Source organism: Salvelinus fontinalis, chromosome 41, assembly GCF_029448725.1.
Source record: "Salvelinus fontinalis isolate EN_2023a chromosome 41, ASM2944872v1, whole genome shotgun sequence".
Lineage (NCBI taxonomy): Eukaryota > Metazoa > Chordata > Actinopteri > Salmoniformes > Salmonidae > Salvelinus > Salvelinus fontinalis.
The window spans coordinates 1008889-1024917 of NC_074705.1; the positions used below are offsets into that span (position 1 = coordinate 1008889).

Below are 16029 nucleotides of genomic sequence, written 5' to 3' on the forward strand. Positions count from 1 at the left end.
AAACCTAGCCCAGGCATACCCCACGCCTACTGTCCTGTCTGGAAACCTAGCCCAGGCATACCTCATACCTACTGTCCTGTCTGGAAACCTAGCCCAGGCATGCCTACTGTCCTGTCTGGAAACCTAGCCCAGGCATACCACACGCCTACTGTCCTGTCTGGAAACCTAGCCCAGGCATGCCTACTGTCCTGTCTGGAAACCTAGCCCAGGCATACCCCACGCCTACTGTCCTGTCTGGAAACCTAGCCCAGGCAGGACAGGTGTAGCCTTCCAATGGGCTGAGTGTGGATCACTTGTGCTATGGCCTATAACAGCAAAACAAAGTTATGGTTGTATCATGCAGTGTGTGTGTGTGTGTGTGTGTGTGTGTGTGTGTGTGTGTGTGTGTGTGTGTGTGTGTGTGTGTGTGTGTGTGTGTGTGTGTTCACATACTTGAACTCATCCTGCTTGGCCTTCTTGTAGTCCTCTCTGTACTTGGTGAAGGCATCAAACAGGTGGTAGATGATCTCAGCGCTGAACACCCTGACCCCCAGACTATCAGCCATCTCCTGAGAGTCCCTCTCCACCTTCACATCAAACGCCAGGATCGTTGCATACCTACAACAGAAAAGCATTGATTTGTTATTGTCCAGTTTACACAGATAGGATTAATTACGCTGAGGCAGTATCCAATCAAACAAATGTATGACAGGGTATAGAAAGGAGAGAAGACAGAAGAGGTCACACACTGTGGGTCATGCTCCAGCATAGTGGAAGCTTTCATCACGTCTTTCTTGTGGACTGGACCGATGTTGATGCCAGCGTACTGTTGGAGGAGACGGAAAAACATGAACATTACAGCACGTTATCTCAGTACTATATTGTAGTTTGATTCGGTGTGTGTATGTGGATGATACTCACAGGCACTTTGGACACTCGTAGAAACTCGAGCAAGGCTTCCAGGGATCCGAGAGTGGAGGCCTGGACGTACACACCCTTCTCCTCCAGCTTGATGGAGTTCAGAGTCTGTTTCAGCTCCCGCACCAGCTCATCCTGCAGGGGGATCACAACGCAGAGGATCTCAATACACTGTGTGTGTGTGTGTGTACTAGTAACTAACTCAGAGATGGGAAAAAAAAGACGAGAGGAAGCAGGGAGCCATTCATAACTATTGACATGTAGCCGTAGGTGGCAGAGGGATCCAGTCTAACACTATTGAGACACAGCCCTGTTATCATACACAGCAGTGTTTCTTCAACTATGGGTCGAGTTCCAAGTCGGTCGCGAATTATGAGAATACATATATAATCCTCAAACTATTTCTTCTTAATTTGGGTCGTTGGAGGACGATTTGGGTCACAGGGTCAATTTCTCATTTGGGTCTCGAGCTGAACATTTTTAAGAACCCCTGATACACAGTACATTATAAACTGGGTGGTTCGAGCCCTGAATGCTGATTGGCCAAAAGCTGTGGTATATCAGACCATATACCCAGGGTATGACAAAACATTTATTTTTACTGTTCTAATTACGTTGGTAACCAGTTTATAATAGCAATAAGGCACCTCAAGGGTTTCTGGTATATTGCCAATATACCACGGCTAAGTGCTGTATCCAGGCACTCTGCGTTGCGTCTTGCTTAAGAACAGCCCTTAGCCGTGGTACATTGGCCATATACCACACCCCCCCGGGCCTTACTGCTTAAATGTGCCAGTCTCACCCTGAGCACGGCCACCTCGTCCTCCTTGTGGGCCACCAGCAGGGGGAGCCCTGCCAGGGTCTTCTCCAGGTCTTTCCCCAGGATCTTCACTCCCTGGGCCGTACACACCTCCTTATGCTTCTCATACTGGTTCTAAAGAGGACAGGGGGTCAGATCATTCATTAATACTACCTACTGGTTCTAAAGAGGACAGGGGGTCAGATCATTCATTAATACTACCTACTGGTTCTAAAGAGGACAGGGGGTTAGATCATTCATTAATACTACCTAGTGGTTCTAAAGAGGACAGGGGGTCAGATCATTCATTAATACTACCTACTGGTTCTAAAGAGGACAGGGGGTCAGATCATTCATTAATACTACCTACTGGTTCTAAAGAGGACAGGGGGTCAGATCATTCATTAATACTACCTACTGGTTCTAAAGAGGACAGGGGGTCAGATCATTCATTAATACTACCTACTGGTTCTAAAGTGGACAGGGGGTCAGATCATTAATACTACCTACTGGTTCTAAAGAGGACAGGGGGTCAGATCATTCATTAATACTACCTAGTGGTCCTAAAGAGGACAGGGGGTCAGATCATGAATTAATACTACCTACTGGTTCTAAAGTGGACAGGGGGTCAGATCATTAATACTACCTACTGGTTCTAAAGAGGACAGGGGGTCAGATCATTCATTAATACTACCTACTGGTTCTAAAGAGGACAGGGGCTCAGATCATTCATTAATACTACCTACTGGTTCTAAAGAGGACAGGGGGTCAGATCATTCATTAATACTACCTACTGGTTCTAAAGTGGACAGGGGGTCAGATCATTAATACTACCTACTGGTTCTAAAGAGGACAGGGGGTCAGATCATTCATTAATACTACCTACTGGTTCTAAAGTGGACAGGGGGTCAGATCATTAATACTACCTACTGGTTCTAAAGAGGACAGGGGGTCAGATCATGAACTAATACTACCTACTGGTTCTAAAGTGGACAGGGGGTCAGATCATTAATACTACCTACTGGTTCTAAAGAGGACAGGGGGTCAGATCATTCATTAATACTACCTACTGGTTCTAAAGAGGACAGGGGCTCAGATCATTCATTAATACTACCTACTGGTTCTAAAGAGGACAGGGGGTCAGATTATTCATTAATACTACCTACTGGTTCTAAAGTGGACAGGGGGTCAGATCATTAATACTACCTACTGGTTCTAAAGAGGACAGGGGGTCAGATCATGAATTAATACTACCTACTGGTTCTAAAGAGGACAGGGGGTCAGATCATTAATACTACCTACTGGTTCTAAAGAGGACAGGGGGTCAGATCATGAATTAATACTACCTAGTGGTCCTAAAGAGGACAGGGGGTCAGATCATGAATTAATACTACCTACTGGTTCTAAAGAGGACAGGGGGTCAGATCATTCATTAATACTACCTACTGGTTCTAAAGAGGACAGGGGGTCAGATCATGAATTAATACTACCTAGTGGTCCTAAAGAGGACAGGGGGTCAGATCATGAATTAATACTACCTACTGGTTCTAAAGTGGACAGGGGGTCAGATCATTAATACTACCTACTGGTTCTAAAGAGGACAGGGGGTCAGATCATTCATTAATACTACCTACTGGTTCTAAAGAGGACAGGGGCTCAGATCATTCATTAATACTACCTACTGGTTCTAAAGAGGACAGGGGGTCAGATCATTCATTAATACTACCTACTGGTTCTAAAGAGGACAGGGGGTCAGATCATTCATTAATACTACCTACTGGTTCTAAAGAGGACAGGGGGTCAGATCATTCATTAATACTACCTACTGGTTCTAAAGAGGACAGGGGGTCAGATCATTCATTAATACTACCTACTGGTTCTAAAGAGGACAGGGGGTCAGATCATGAATTAATACTACCTAGTGGTCCTAAAGAGGACAGGGGGTCAGATCATTCATTAATACTACCTAGTGGTTCTAAAGAGGACAGGGGGTCAGATCATGAATTAATACTACCTAGTGGTCCTAAAGAGGACAGGGGGTCAGATCATTCATTAATACTACCTAGTGGTTCTAAAGAGGACAGGGGGTCAGATCATTAATACTACCTACTGGTTCTAAAGAGGACAGGGGGTCAGATCATTCATTAATACTACCTACTGGTTCTAAAGAGGACAGGGGGTCAGATCATTCATTAATACTACCTACTGGTTCTAAAGAGGACAGGGGGTCAGATCATTCATTAATACTACCTACTGGTTCTAAAGAGGACAGGGGGTCAGATCATTCATTAATACTACCTAGTGGTTCTAAAGAGGACAGGGGGTCAGATCATTCATTAATACTACCTACTGGTTCTAAAGAGGACAGGGGGTCAGATCATTCATTAATACTACCTACTGGTTCTAAAGAGGACAGGGGGTCAGATCATTCATTAATACTACCTAGTGGTTCTAAAGAGGACAGGGGGTCAGATCATTCATTAATACTACCTAGTGGTTCTAAAGAGGACAGGGGGTCAGATCATTCATTAATACTACCTAGTGGTTCTAAAGAGGACAGGGGGTCAGATCATTCATTAATACTACCTACTGGTTCTAAAGAGGACAGGGGGTCAGATCATTCATTAATACTACCTAGTGGTTCTAAAGAGGACAGGGGGTCAGATCATTCATTAATACTACCTACTGGTTCTAAAGAGGACAGGGGGTCAGATCATTCATTAATACTACCTAGTGGTTCTAAAGAGGACAGGGGGTCAGATCATTCATTAATACTACCTAGTGGTTCTAAAGAGGACAGGGGGTCAGATCATTCATTAATACTACCTACTGGTTCTAAAGAGGACAGGGGGTCAGATCATTCATTAATACTACCTAGTGGTTCTAAAGTGGACAGGGGGTCAGATCATTCATTAATACTACCTACTGGTTCTAAAGAGGACAGGGGGTCAGATCATTCATTAATACTACCTACTGGTTCTAAAGAGGACAGGGGGTCAGATCATTCATTAATACTACCTAGTGGTTCTAAAGAGGACATGGGGTCAGATCATTCATTAATACTACCTAGTGGTTCTAAAGAGGACAGGGGGTCAGATCATTCATTAATACTACCTAGTGGTTCTAAAGAGGACAGGGGGTCAGATCATTCATTAATACTACCTAGTGGTTCTAAAGAGGACAGGGGGTCAGATCATTCATTAATACTACCTACTGGTTCTAAAGAGGACAGGGGGTCAGATCATTCATTAATACTACCTACTGGTTCTAAAGAGGACAGGGGGTCAGATCATTCATTAATACTACCTAGTGGTTCTAAAGAGGACAGGGGGTCAGATCATTCATTAATACTACCTAGTGGTTCTAAAGAGGACAGGGGGTCAGATCATTCATTAATACTACACACAGGTCATCATTATGGGGCCAATACATTTTTAAAGGTTTTATTGTCACATACACCAGATAGGTGCAGTGAAATGTGTTGTTTTACAGGGTCAGCCATAGTAGTACGGCGCCCCTTGCTCAAAGGCACAGACAGATTTTACACGTTGTCGGCTCGGGTATTCGAACCAGCGACTTTTCAGTTACCGGCCCAATGCTCTAACCGCTAGGCTACCTGCTGCTAATTCTAACTTCCACCGCCAAAGTATCGCTTAGTCTGCCACTGACAGTGAATTATTTAGTGAAAATGAGACATGGAAGTTAGGATTAACCCCTAGCCAAGTAATGGACAGCATGACATTCCTTTGAAATCAGGTTATAACTGTTTGCTGCTCCTACAAGTGCTCTTTAATAAAGAAAGGCCCAACATAAACATTTCCTCCAGACCTTGACCCTGAGCTCCTTCATGGGTGGAGGCAGCAGCAGCCCCCTGATCTGGGTGACGATGGGTCCCTCCACCCCCGGGACGATGACGGTCATACCCTCCCTGAGAACCCCGTTGATCAGGATCACGTCTATGGTGGTGCCCATACCAGGCAGGGCTTTCACCTGAGGATGGACAGGGACACATGTTGAGTTTAATACAACATTAAATACAACGGCAATGACATCAACGTAACGGTAATGACACTGACGCAACAGTAATGACACTGACGTAACGGTAGTGCGACTGGTGTAACGGAAATTACCCTAAAATAACAGCAATCTAACCGTGACAACAACAGGGAGGATTATTCTTCCTCGTCCCCATAAACTGTGACCGTAATGTAGTAATTGTCCCTCACCTCCATGACCTGCGCCCTGAGCTCGTCGCAGTGTGCCAGGCGTCGTGCCAGCATGGTCTGGGTGAGCTCCACCAGCAGAGCGATCAGGTTGCCCATGCCGTCCCCGGAGTGGGCCGACGTGGGCACCAGAGACACAAAGGTCCTAGGGTCCTTGTTCTCATGGAAGAGGGCTGCGTTCAGACCCTGTACGAATACACAAGCAAATCAAAGTTCATTGGTCGCATACGCAGATTTGTAGATGTTATGATGCAGTGGAATGCTTATGTTTCTAGCTCTACCAGTGAAGTAATGTCTAACACAATAACAACATACGAATGAAATGAAGAAATATCAGAAAGAGCAATGTCAGAGACCGGAAAATAAATATATATACATACGTATAATAGTGTGTACAGACAGCATATCAATAGAAAAGGTGTGTACAGCAGTAGTTATATAGGATGAGTCTTGACTAGAACACAGTATATACATATGAAGTGGGTAAAACAGGAGGTAAACATCATTAAAGTGACCAGGGTTCCATGTCTATGTACATAAGGCAGCAGTCTCTAAGGTGCAGGGTCACTCAGGGTTCACAGGTGCATCGCAATAGTGAAAAGTGCTGTCAACTCCAAAACTCTTTCCCCCTCCTTTGTTCATATATCATATAGTTAGTGACCTGCTGGGCGAACTCCACGATGACAGCTTTGGCCCTCTCGTCAAACTCATCCTTGGTGTTCTTCTTCTGCTTCTTCAGTGTGGCCACCACGTCTGTGTCCGGACTCTTCTTCCAGTCGTACAGACGGTCAATCTGGAGAAGACATAGAAATGGAACGAATAGAAGGGACAAAAATACACATGTCACATGGATGGGCAACCAATTAACTACTTGTGCAAAAAAAAAGACTTACGCAAGCTATTGTAACCTGGTAGCTTTATTCCCAGTGAATTGTGGGCCATTAATACATGCCAGTCCTCTACTAGACATCTATCCATCTATCCCAGAGGTAAGCTATGAGCATGTCTGACCAGACAGACTGACCTTGTTAAGTGCTACAATGAAGGGACACTTCTTCTCCTTGAGCAGGTTGATGGACTCCAGGGTCTGAGGCTCCAGGCCGTGCATGATGTCCACCACCAGGATGGCTATGTCACACAGAGAGCTGCCCCGGTTCCTCAGGTTACTGGACACACAGACAGATGGAGCGAGATGCAGTCAGACCAACACATTTAGGGCAGTGGACACACATTTTCCTGAATGAGGGTTTACCTGAAAGACTCGTGGCCTGGGGTGTCAATGATCAGCATTCCTGGGATTTTAATGGCCTCGTTGTTGAACTGCAAAAGAAACAATGAAATGATTAAAGATCCATTAAACACCAGCTATCTATTCAAATCCAATGCCCTACATACACTGAGTGTACAAGATATTAGGAACACCTGCTCTTTCCATGACAGATTGACCAGGTGAACCCAGGTGAAAGCTGTGATCCCTTATTGATGTCACATGTTAAATCCACTTCAATCAGTGTAGATGAAGGGGAGGAGACAGGTTAAAGAAGGATTTTTGAGCCTTGAGACATGGATTGTATACGTGTGCCATTCAGAGGGTGAATGGACAAGACAAAACATTGAAGTGCCTTTGAACGGGGTATGGTAGTAGGTGTCAGGCGCACCGGTTTGAGTGTGTCAAGAACTGCAACGCTGCAGTGTTTTTCACATTCAACAGTTTCCTGTGTGTATCAAGAAGGGTCCACCACCCAAAGGCCATACAGTCAACTTGACAACTGTGAAGCATAGGAGTCAACATTGGCCAGCATTCCTGTTGAACGCTTTTGACACTGCAAAGTCCATGTCATGACAAATTGAGACTGTTCTGAGGGCAAAAGGGGGTACAACTTAATATTAGGAAGGTGTTCCTAATGTTTTGTACACTCAGTGTTCAGTGTATGACTGGGTCTGAGCTGAAGGGAGAGACGCAGCAGTACTCACGTTCTTCACCATCTTGGTCTGCTCTACGATGGCCTCCAGCGGTACGTTAGTGGCTCCGATTTGTTGGGTGATCCCTCCTGCCTCTCCGTCCTGTACGTGTGTATGCCTCAGCTTGTCCAGGATCTTGGTCTTGCCTGTGTCTACGTGGCCCAGTACACAGACGACGGGGGAGCGGAGCTTGTCCAGGTTTATGTTCTTTATGTTCTCTGCTCGCCGTTTCTACACAGGACGAGCACAGAGAGAACAACATTACACTTCTCTACCGTTTAACAATGTTGATGGGATGTGTGTGTGTGTGTGTGTGTGTGTGTGTGTGTGTGTGTGTGTGTGTGTGTGTGTGTGTGTGTGTGTGTGTGTGTGTGTGTGTGTGTGTGTGTGTGTGTGTGTGAGAGACTACCTCAATACGCTTCTTGGCCTTGTCGTAGATCCGCTCCTCTTTAGTGCGATCGTCATCGGAGTCGCTGTCACTACTGGACGCTGAGCTCTCCTTCCCTCCCTTCCTCTTAGTGGCTGGGGCCTGCTGCGGTGTGTGAGGCTGACTCTCCTTCTCCTCTTCCTCCTCCTCACTCTCCTCCTCTTCGTCATCCTCTTCCTCCTCGTCCTCTTCCTCGTCGTCCTCCTCTTCCTCCGGCTGTGACGAGGGTTTCTGTTGGGGCTGCTTTGGCGTCTCTGGCTTCACCTCAATGTGGACCGTCTTCAGCTCTGTAGAGGGAGAAGAGACGTTGTGAGGAGAAAATACTGCTAAATATATATTGCTAAAACCTGAAGTCTGTCCTGTCCTACCTTTGTCCTGATCGATGGTCTCAGCGATAGCCTCCCAGTCATCAACTGCAGACTCAGCTTTCTGCTCTACCTCTGGGGGAAGGGACAGGAAGACATGGCACAAAATGTGACTGAGGCAATGAAAGTTGTCTGGCGTTACACCCAGATCTGGACAACAAGCGGAGGACATTAAGGCAGGCTCCGTCTCCAAGATCTATGGTCCATTTTACCTGCTGCTACTTCAGGAGTTTCCACCGCCATCGGTGAGATGATTGGCTCTGCCGTCTCCGACGTGGGTGACATGACCTCTGAGATCTCTGACAGGGAAGAGGAGGAATGAGGGATGAGGCACAAATAGATAGATGATTTTGCAGTTGGACATGTTGATGTGGATTGGAAGATGCTGTTACCTTCAGGGGTCTGTGCTTGTTGAGGCTTCTTTTTCCTCTTGTCTCCGTACACTGGCTTCTTCTTTGGCACCGAGTCGTCTTTGGATGGCACTTCAATACCCTGGGCCTTCAGGAGTTCAAGTGTGGCCTCAGCCCTGGCCCGGGCCTCTTTCTGGGCTTTGGTCAGCAGTTTGCCCTCCTTCTTCAGCCTCTCCTTCCTCTCTTTCTCCTTCTGTTTCTTCTTCTCCTTGCGCTCCTGTTCCAGACGCTCCTGTAGGTGTTACATTGAAGATGTCAGTGTGTGTGTGTGTGTGTGTGTATATATGTGTGTGTGTGTGTGTGTGTGTGTGTGTGTGTGTGTGTGTGTGTGTGTGTGTGTGTATGCTTAACCTGCTCCAGTCTCTGAGCCTCCTGCTCTTCAAGGCGACGCAGATTCTCCTCTTCCTCCTTCTTGGCGCGCTCCTCTTCCTCCTTCATGTGAGCCAGAGCCTCCTGCATGGCCTTCACTGTGGCCTTGCTGGGTCCCTTCTTCTTCTCCTCTTTCTCCTTCTCCTTGTCCCCCTTCTTCTTCTTCTTGTCTTTCTTGCCCTTCTTGTCTCCCCCTTCCTCTTCTGAAGTAACACAAAACCCCAGACAGAAATCAGTCATAGCACAGTAACTATGCAAGCCATTTCTACATTTTGGACTAATTGCATGTAACTACACAGTAACGCCACTTTTAACTACTAAACATTACCATTGGGTTCATTCATTGTTTCCACCACCGCATCGGCAGCTAATGGGTACAGAATTAAGAAGAGTAGACTTCTACTATTGTAACTGCATGCAACTACACATTAACAACACGTGTATTAGTATGTATTATGGATCCCCATTAGCTGCTCTTCCTGGGGTCAAGCAAAATTAAGGCATGTAACAAGCTACCTTGAAGCAGAAATCTGTTTGTTTCCTTCCCTTACCATTAATTGCTTCAAGCACCTCATCGGCAGCTAATGGGTACAGATAAGCATTTACACATTCTTAAAACGAAAGTAGTTCCTACATGGCATATGGGCAACTCATTGTAAAGTGTTGCCGTTTAGGCTGTGGAATGGATACAATATAAACCAATTGTAAATCTCACCCTCTCCTTGAGGATCAGCCCCTTCCTGATCTTCAATCTCTGCTGCTGCCTCCGTCTCTGCTGCTGGGGCTGCTGCTGGGGTTGGGGCCGCTGCTGGGGCCACCGCTGGCTCACTCTTCTTCACTATCTCTTTCTTAGGCACTGCTGCAACCTCAATACTCCCCTCTTTCTCTTTCTCCTCCTCCTTCTCCTTCTGCTTCTTCAGCTTAGCCCTGTCCTCCTCTTTCTTCTTGCGGTCTCTCTCCTTCTTCTCTGCCTTCTTCTGAGCTGCCGTCTTCATCTTGAAGGTTCCCTCCTCCTCTTCCTCTTCTTCACTGTCTGCCTTGGCTTTGCCCTTCTTCTTCTTGCCTTTCTTTCCGGCCTGCGACGCGTCCACCGAGCCGTCATCATCTGAATCATCCTCCCCTCCCCCCTCCCCTTTCCTCGCACCTCCATCGTCATCCTCCTCTTCCTCGTCCGAGGCCTCCTTGCGGCCTCCCTTCTTCCCTGCCTTGGGTTTTCTCCGGGTCCGTGAGGCGTCGTCCTCCGAGTCTGAGCCAGCAGCAGCGGGGGCAGCAGACGTCTTCTTGTCCTTCTGCTTGTCTTCGTTTTCCACGTCACCCGTACCCGAAACCTCTTCGTCGTCCCCGTCGTCATCCTCCAGGCTGGCTCGCTTGCTCTTCCGCGTCTTCTTCTTCTCCGCTTTGGTGGGCGGCGGGGGCTCGGCGGCACTCTCCGGGTCGTCTGTGGCGTCTGGTTTCTGTGGATTGCGGAAGTGATGAGTACTCCATAGAAGCATTTGCTTTGCCAGACAGGGTCATTACATATGCATGTTAGCATTTGGCTATAGCCTGGTGCAGGGTCATTACATAAGCAGATTAGCATTGGGCTATTAGCCCAGGGTTTCCTGTTAGAAAATGTGGCGCCAGACATGACTGAACCCATAGGACTATGCATTGGGTGCATACCCTGACTAGGCGTCCACCCAAGGGCTCAGAATAACAGTCATCACATGTAGATGATGGTAATTCATTTTAACAGAACAGGTCCAGGATGCAGTGACCTGTGTCCTTCTTACGGCGCACTTTGAAGACGATAGAATATCTGTGCACATGAACTTTTCCTCAGCCAACAAGACGAGTGACTAACAGCAAAAATAGGCGGCGAGTTTCAAGTTTGGGGAAGCTATTTTTCCCAGGGAAAATGCACCTTTATAATAAAGCATTCCATGAATCATCGCATTAGCAGACTTATGTAAGATAACGTACTATTCTTAAGGAGTAAATCGGACAGTCAACATTTTGATTAATAATATAACCCGATCACTGTTCGCAAAAAAGACTGTTCAATGCGAGGCGGAGCGAGTATAGCGTAGAGGCCTAGGCTATATCAGATACCTTTTTCTTCCTGTGCGTGTAAAAAAATGTGGCCTTTTATAAAAACACATTTCATGCAATTCTACTACACTTTATGTGACTGCAGACATTAGCAGAATCTTTTTTGAAATGACAAATGACAGGGTAGCCTACTCTGCTGACACTGACAAACAGACCAATGAAACCACGTTGTCCATATAATAGGTCTACCAGAAGGGGTGACAGAATCTAAACTGGAGGAGGAAATTATAGTCCAAAAACAAACTATTAAGTGACACTGACACGACAATGATAAAGAGTGAATATGAGCAAAGCGCACTCAACGGGGATATGGCCGATGCTCTCTGCTGGTGCCAATAAGATAGGCTATGGGCCTACGGTTGTACGCTCAATTGAGTTGAGAATTTACAGGTTAAGAGTGTTTTCATTGTCTCTCTTTACAGCAATAGCCATGCTTCTTTCCAAACTATGTTTTCCCATGATTGAATTTTGAAATATTCCGATAAGCCTGGCTGGGCCTCTTTTCATTGACAGTCATAACTCAACAATAATCTAGTTGGCATTTGCCACGTGTGCTGCCTAAATTCCGCGTGCTGCCTTTCCTTCCAACTGTAGGCAACGGGATTTAAAACAATCCACAACTTATATAATTTTTTAAGGCTAGGGGAAGCTAATGATCCTCTGTGGCCAAATCATGCTTAGTAGCCTATTTTGAATGATTTTATTTATTTCTGTATAGACAGGAGTAGGCTAATTAGGCTATATCATGTTGGCAATTTAATTACATTTACTTAGGAAAACCTTAGCATCTCCTAGCCTTATCACTGTGCATGAGCCTGTCAATCTACTACCCCCCATCGTAGAGAAGTTGACCTATTCTATTGTACAGTTTGTTGAGAAAGAAAGAGCCCAAACAGACTCTGGGACAGCTGTGGGACGACAGATCCCAAATTCATACAACCAGTAGGCCTCGGATACATAAAACATACTTTAAAAAGCAACGCGTCGGACGCAACAGATCAGAACATTTGGTTTAAATGTTTATAAAATATTATTTTTTAAGATTATTAAGTCAGCAATGTGCACAAGGCAGTAGGGGGGAATGTGCATTTGGCTACCGGACAATGAAAGAAAGTTGATAACCAACAGAAAATAAGAGAAATAGTCTACTTTCAATGGCATATGGAAGTCTGAATAAAATATTTGCCTCCACGGATATGGTCGGATTCTGCCTAGTCTACTTTGAAGCAAGGTAAAACACGACTCATAATATGTAGTAAAACATTGAGGTTTCAAACAATTAAGTAGCTATACGTTTTCAAAATGCATACTGCCTCCAGCTCATTGCAAAGGGATGTGTGAAGCCTGATGAAGCATGCCGTCCGTTTCCTGTGCATTTGAATGACGAATGGAGAGCACGCTTCAATTACCAGTAGAGAAATAAAAAATAGCAGGTATTTTTAATCGTGGCCACAAAAATGTTTTCACCACACAATTGCATTTACAATTGTTGTGCAATGATTGTGCTTATTAAAGCTCTGTCTGACAGATTTTCCTGGTTAAAGGCTCAGTATCTTTATGCTGTGCACATGTGATTAAGAAGATACATAACGAATATACACAAGCGGCAATTTAATTACACTAAATTATGCTAATTAACCCATAGAAAGAATAAGCATGAACGGTCAAATGTATTTACATCAATTGGTATTTCCGTCAATAGGCTAAAATGCATTATCAGCTTTTCTAATTAATTTCTTTAAGCCGGCTATTACTGGCTAACGGAAACCCTGTTATAGCCTAGTATAGGGTCATTATATATGCAGATTAGCACTGGGCAATAACCTGGTATAGGGTCATTATATATGCAGATTAGCACTGGGCAATAACCTGGTATAGGGTCATTATATATGCAGATTAGCACTGGGCAATAACCTGGTATAGGGTCATTATATATGCAGATTAGCACTGGGCAATAACCTGGTATTAGGTCATTACATATGAAGATTAGCACTGGGCTATAGCCTGGTATTAGGTCATTACATATGAAGACTAGCACTGGGCTATAGCCTGGTATTAGGTCATTACATATGAAGATTAGCACAGGGCTATAGCCTGGTATTAGGTCATTACATATGAAGATTAGCACTGGGCAATAACCTGGTATAGGATCATTACATATGCAGATTAGCATTGGGCTATCGCCTGGTATTAGGTCATTACATATGAAGATTAGCATATGGCTACACTTCACCTTGCTGCCTTTAGCTCCTGTGGTTTCAAGACACAGTTCCTCCAGCTCCTTCAGGATGTCGTCTTCACTGTTAAAGATCACATCATTATGATCAATACACAGTAGGCTGCAAAGTCCAAGGCAAGTTTAGAAATATTTCCATCCAACAGTTGGTTCTTATTTCCATAATTATTTTAAAATGGAGCGTTCATTACTGTCGAAGAGAGAGAAATAAAGACTTACTCAAAATCGTCTTTCTTTTTGTCTTTCTTCTTCTTGGCCTTTCCTTTACCTTGCTCCTTGGAGGCTCCCGCTCCTTCGATTTCTGCTGCTAGGGCGTCAAGGTCGATGCCATCGTCTTTGGCACTGAAACAAAGTCATGCAAATCACATATGATGCACATTACACATGGTAAAAGACAGCATTATCAAGCATAGCTGGGAACCACATGCTTCTCCATGCAGATTTCTGCCATATGCTATGTTACAAAAAAATGCAGGCTTACAGGCTGACTACACCGCTCGCGTCGCGTGAGTGAGCATGCAACATAAATGTAGAAATCTATGTTATTCAATTATTGCGCCAACGAGCGCCTGCGTTGCCAAGGGATAAAATATAAGTTATATTTGTGACGCAGATCGCGCTGCAACTCCTGCCTCTCCCATCTCCTCATTGGTTTATAGAAGCAGGTACCCACGTGCCATCTCTTCATTGGTTATACCCACAAGGGTGACTGAAAGACGAACGAGGTCAGTGGCGGTAATGCACCTAATTTAGGAAAGTTGCCAATCGCAATATAAAGTCAAGAGAAGAAAAAGCCTGGAAGGAGGAGAGATGACTAGAAACGATTCGGTTGACCGTTTTATGTGTGGATTAATTGGCGGAGTAGAGAACCTTGTGCATTTCAGGTAAAATAACAACTCAATGTTTACATCCCAGGACAAATTAGCTAGCAACAGCAAGCTAGCTAAAAAGGACAAATTAGATAGCAAGTGCAAGCTAGTTAGCTAAATTGCCAGAAATGTTTAATGCTTTTCGAACCCATCTCCAAATAATATAATTGGTTCAGAGTTTGTTTTGATATTTTAACCTTTGTGTCGTGATCGTGTTTTGTGTGGGGGGACAAAATACATTTATGCACGATGGCGCACACACGTAGCCGGTTTGGGTTCCGTGTTAGCAGCAAAATGATATAAACTAGCAATGAATGTGTGGTATTTCAAATATTTGCAGCCTTGATCAAATTAGCACATTTCACACAACTATGATTTTTATATCCAGTCCGACAAAAAGACAGACCCAGTCAGTCAGTCAGTCCGACAAAGACAGACCCAGTCAGTCAGTCCGACAAAGACAGACCCAGTCAGTCAGTCAGTCCGACAAAGACAGACCCAGTCAGTCAGTCAGTCCGACAAAGACAGACCCAGTCAGTCAGTCAGTCCGACAAAGACAGACCCAGTCAGTCAGTCAGTCCGACAAAGACAGACCCAGTCAGTCAGTCAGTCCGACAAAGACAGACCCAGTCAGTCAGTCAGTCCGACAAAGACAGACCCAGTCAGTCAGTCAGTCCGACAAAGACAGACCCAGTCAGTCAGTCAGTCAGACAAAGACAGACAAAGACAGACCCAGTCAGTCAGTCAGTCCGACAAAGACAGACCCAGTCAGTCAGTCAGTCAGACAAAGACAGACCCAGTCAGTCAGTCAGTCAGACAAAGACAGACCCAGTCAGTCAGTCAGTCAGACAAAGACAGACCCAGTCAGTCAGTCAGTCAGACAAAGACAGACCCAGTCAGTCAGTCAGTCAGACAAAGACAGACCCAGTCAGTCAGTCAGTCCGACAAAGACAGACCCAGTCAGTCAGTCAGTCCGACAAAGATAGACCCAGTCAGTCAGTCAGTCCGACAAAGACAGACCCAGTCAGTCAGTCAGTCAGACAAAGACAGACCCAGTCAGTCAGTCAGTCCGACAAAGACAGACCCAGTCAGTCAGTCAGTCCGACAAAGACAGAACCCAGTCAGTCCGACAAAGACAGACCCAGTCAGTCAGTCAGTCCGACAAAGACAGACCCAGTCAGTCAGTCAGTCCGAGTCAGTCACAGGACACTAAAAATTCTGTCAACAGAAAATGTTGACAGATTTGAAGGCTTTACTGCGGTCCTAAAATGACTTGCTGGTGGCCACAAATCAACCCTGACAGTAGGAAGTGTGCATCCAACAAGAACAACACCTCCACCTGAATGGCAGCTGTACACTTGACACTGTTACGCCTTCAGTC

At 45.3% G+C, this 16029-nt stretch overlaps 1 protein-coding gene across 6 annotated transcripts in view; it reads right to left on the minus strand.

Moving 5' to 3' along the window:
* LOC129840230 (eukaryotic translation initiation factor 5B-like) overlaps positions 1 to 16029 on the minus strand; it is a 29369-nt gene that overhangs the window by 11611 nt on the left and 1729 nt on the right. The window contains exons 2-21 of one of the 6 annotated variants that reach the window (XM_055907920.1): positions 13999 to 14121; positions 13777 to 13843; positions 10168 to 10906; positions 10004 to 10033; positions 9781 to 9819; positions 9435 to 9655; positions 9066 to 9315; positions 8886 to 8972; positions 8677 to 8748; positions 8291 to 8595; positions 7894 to 8112; positions 7172 to 7239; positions 6944 to 7085; positions 6581 to 6712; positions 5923 to 6105; positions 5525 to 5686; positions 1700 to 1831; positions 901 to 1032; positions 729 to 805; positions 433 to 597 (exon numbers count right to left, since the gene is read on the minus strand). In XM_055907920.1, the coding sequence (XP_055763895.1) occupies positions 433 to 597; positions 729 to 805; positions 901 to 1032; positions 1700 to 1831; positions 5525 to 5686; positions 5923 to 6105; positions 6581 to 6712; positions 6944 to 7085; positions 7172 to 7239; positions 7894 to 8112; positions 8291 to 8595; positions 8677 to 8748; positions 8886 to 8972; positions 9066 to 9315; positions 9435 to 9655; positions 9781 to 9819; positions 10004 to 10033; positions 10168 to 10906; positions 13777 to 13843; positions 13999 to 14121 (3345 nt within the window). Of the gene's footprint in view, positions 1 to 432; positions 598 to 728; positions 806 to 900; positions 1033 to 1699; positions 1832 to 5524; positions 5687 to 5922; positions 6106 to 6580; positions 6713 to 6943; positions 7086 to 7171; positions 7240 to 7893; positions 8113 to 8290; positions 8596 to 8676; positions 8749 to 8885; positions 8973 to 9065; positions 9316 to 9434; positions 9656 to 9780; positions 9820 to 10003; positions 10034 to 10167; positions 10907 to 13776; positions 13883 to 13998; positions 14122 to 16029 lie in introns of all 6 variants that reach the window. The other 5 variants (XM_055907919.1, XM_055907923.1, XM_055907921.1 and 2 more) reach the window with 5 other exon arrangements.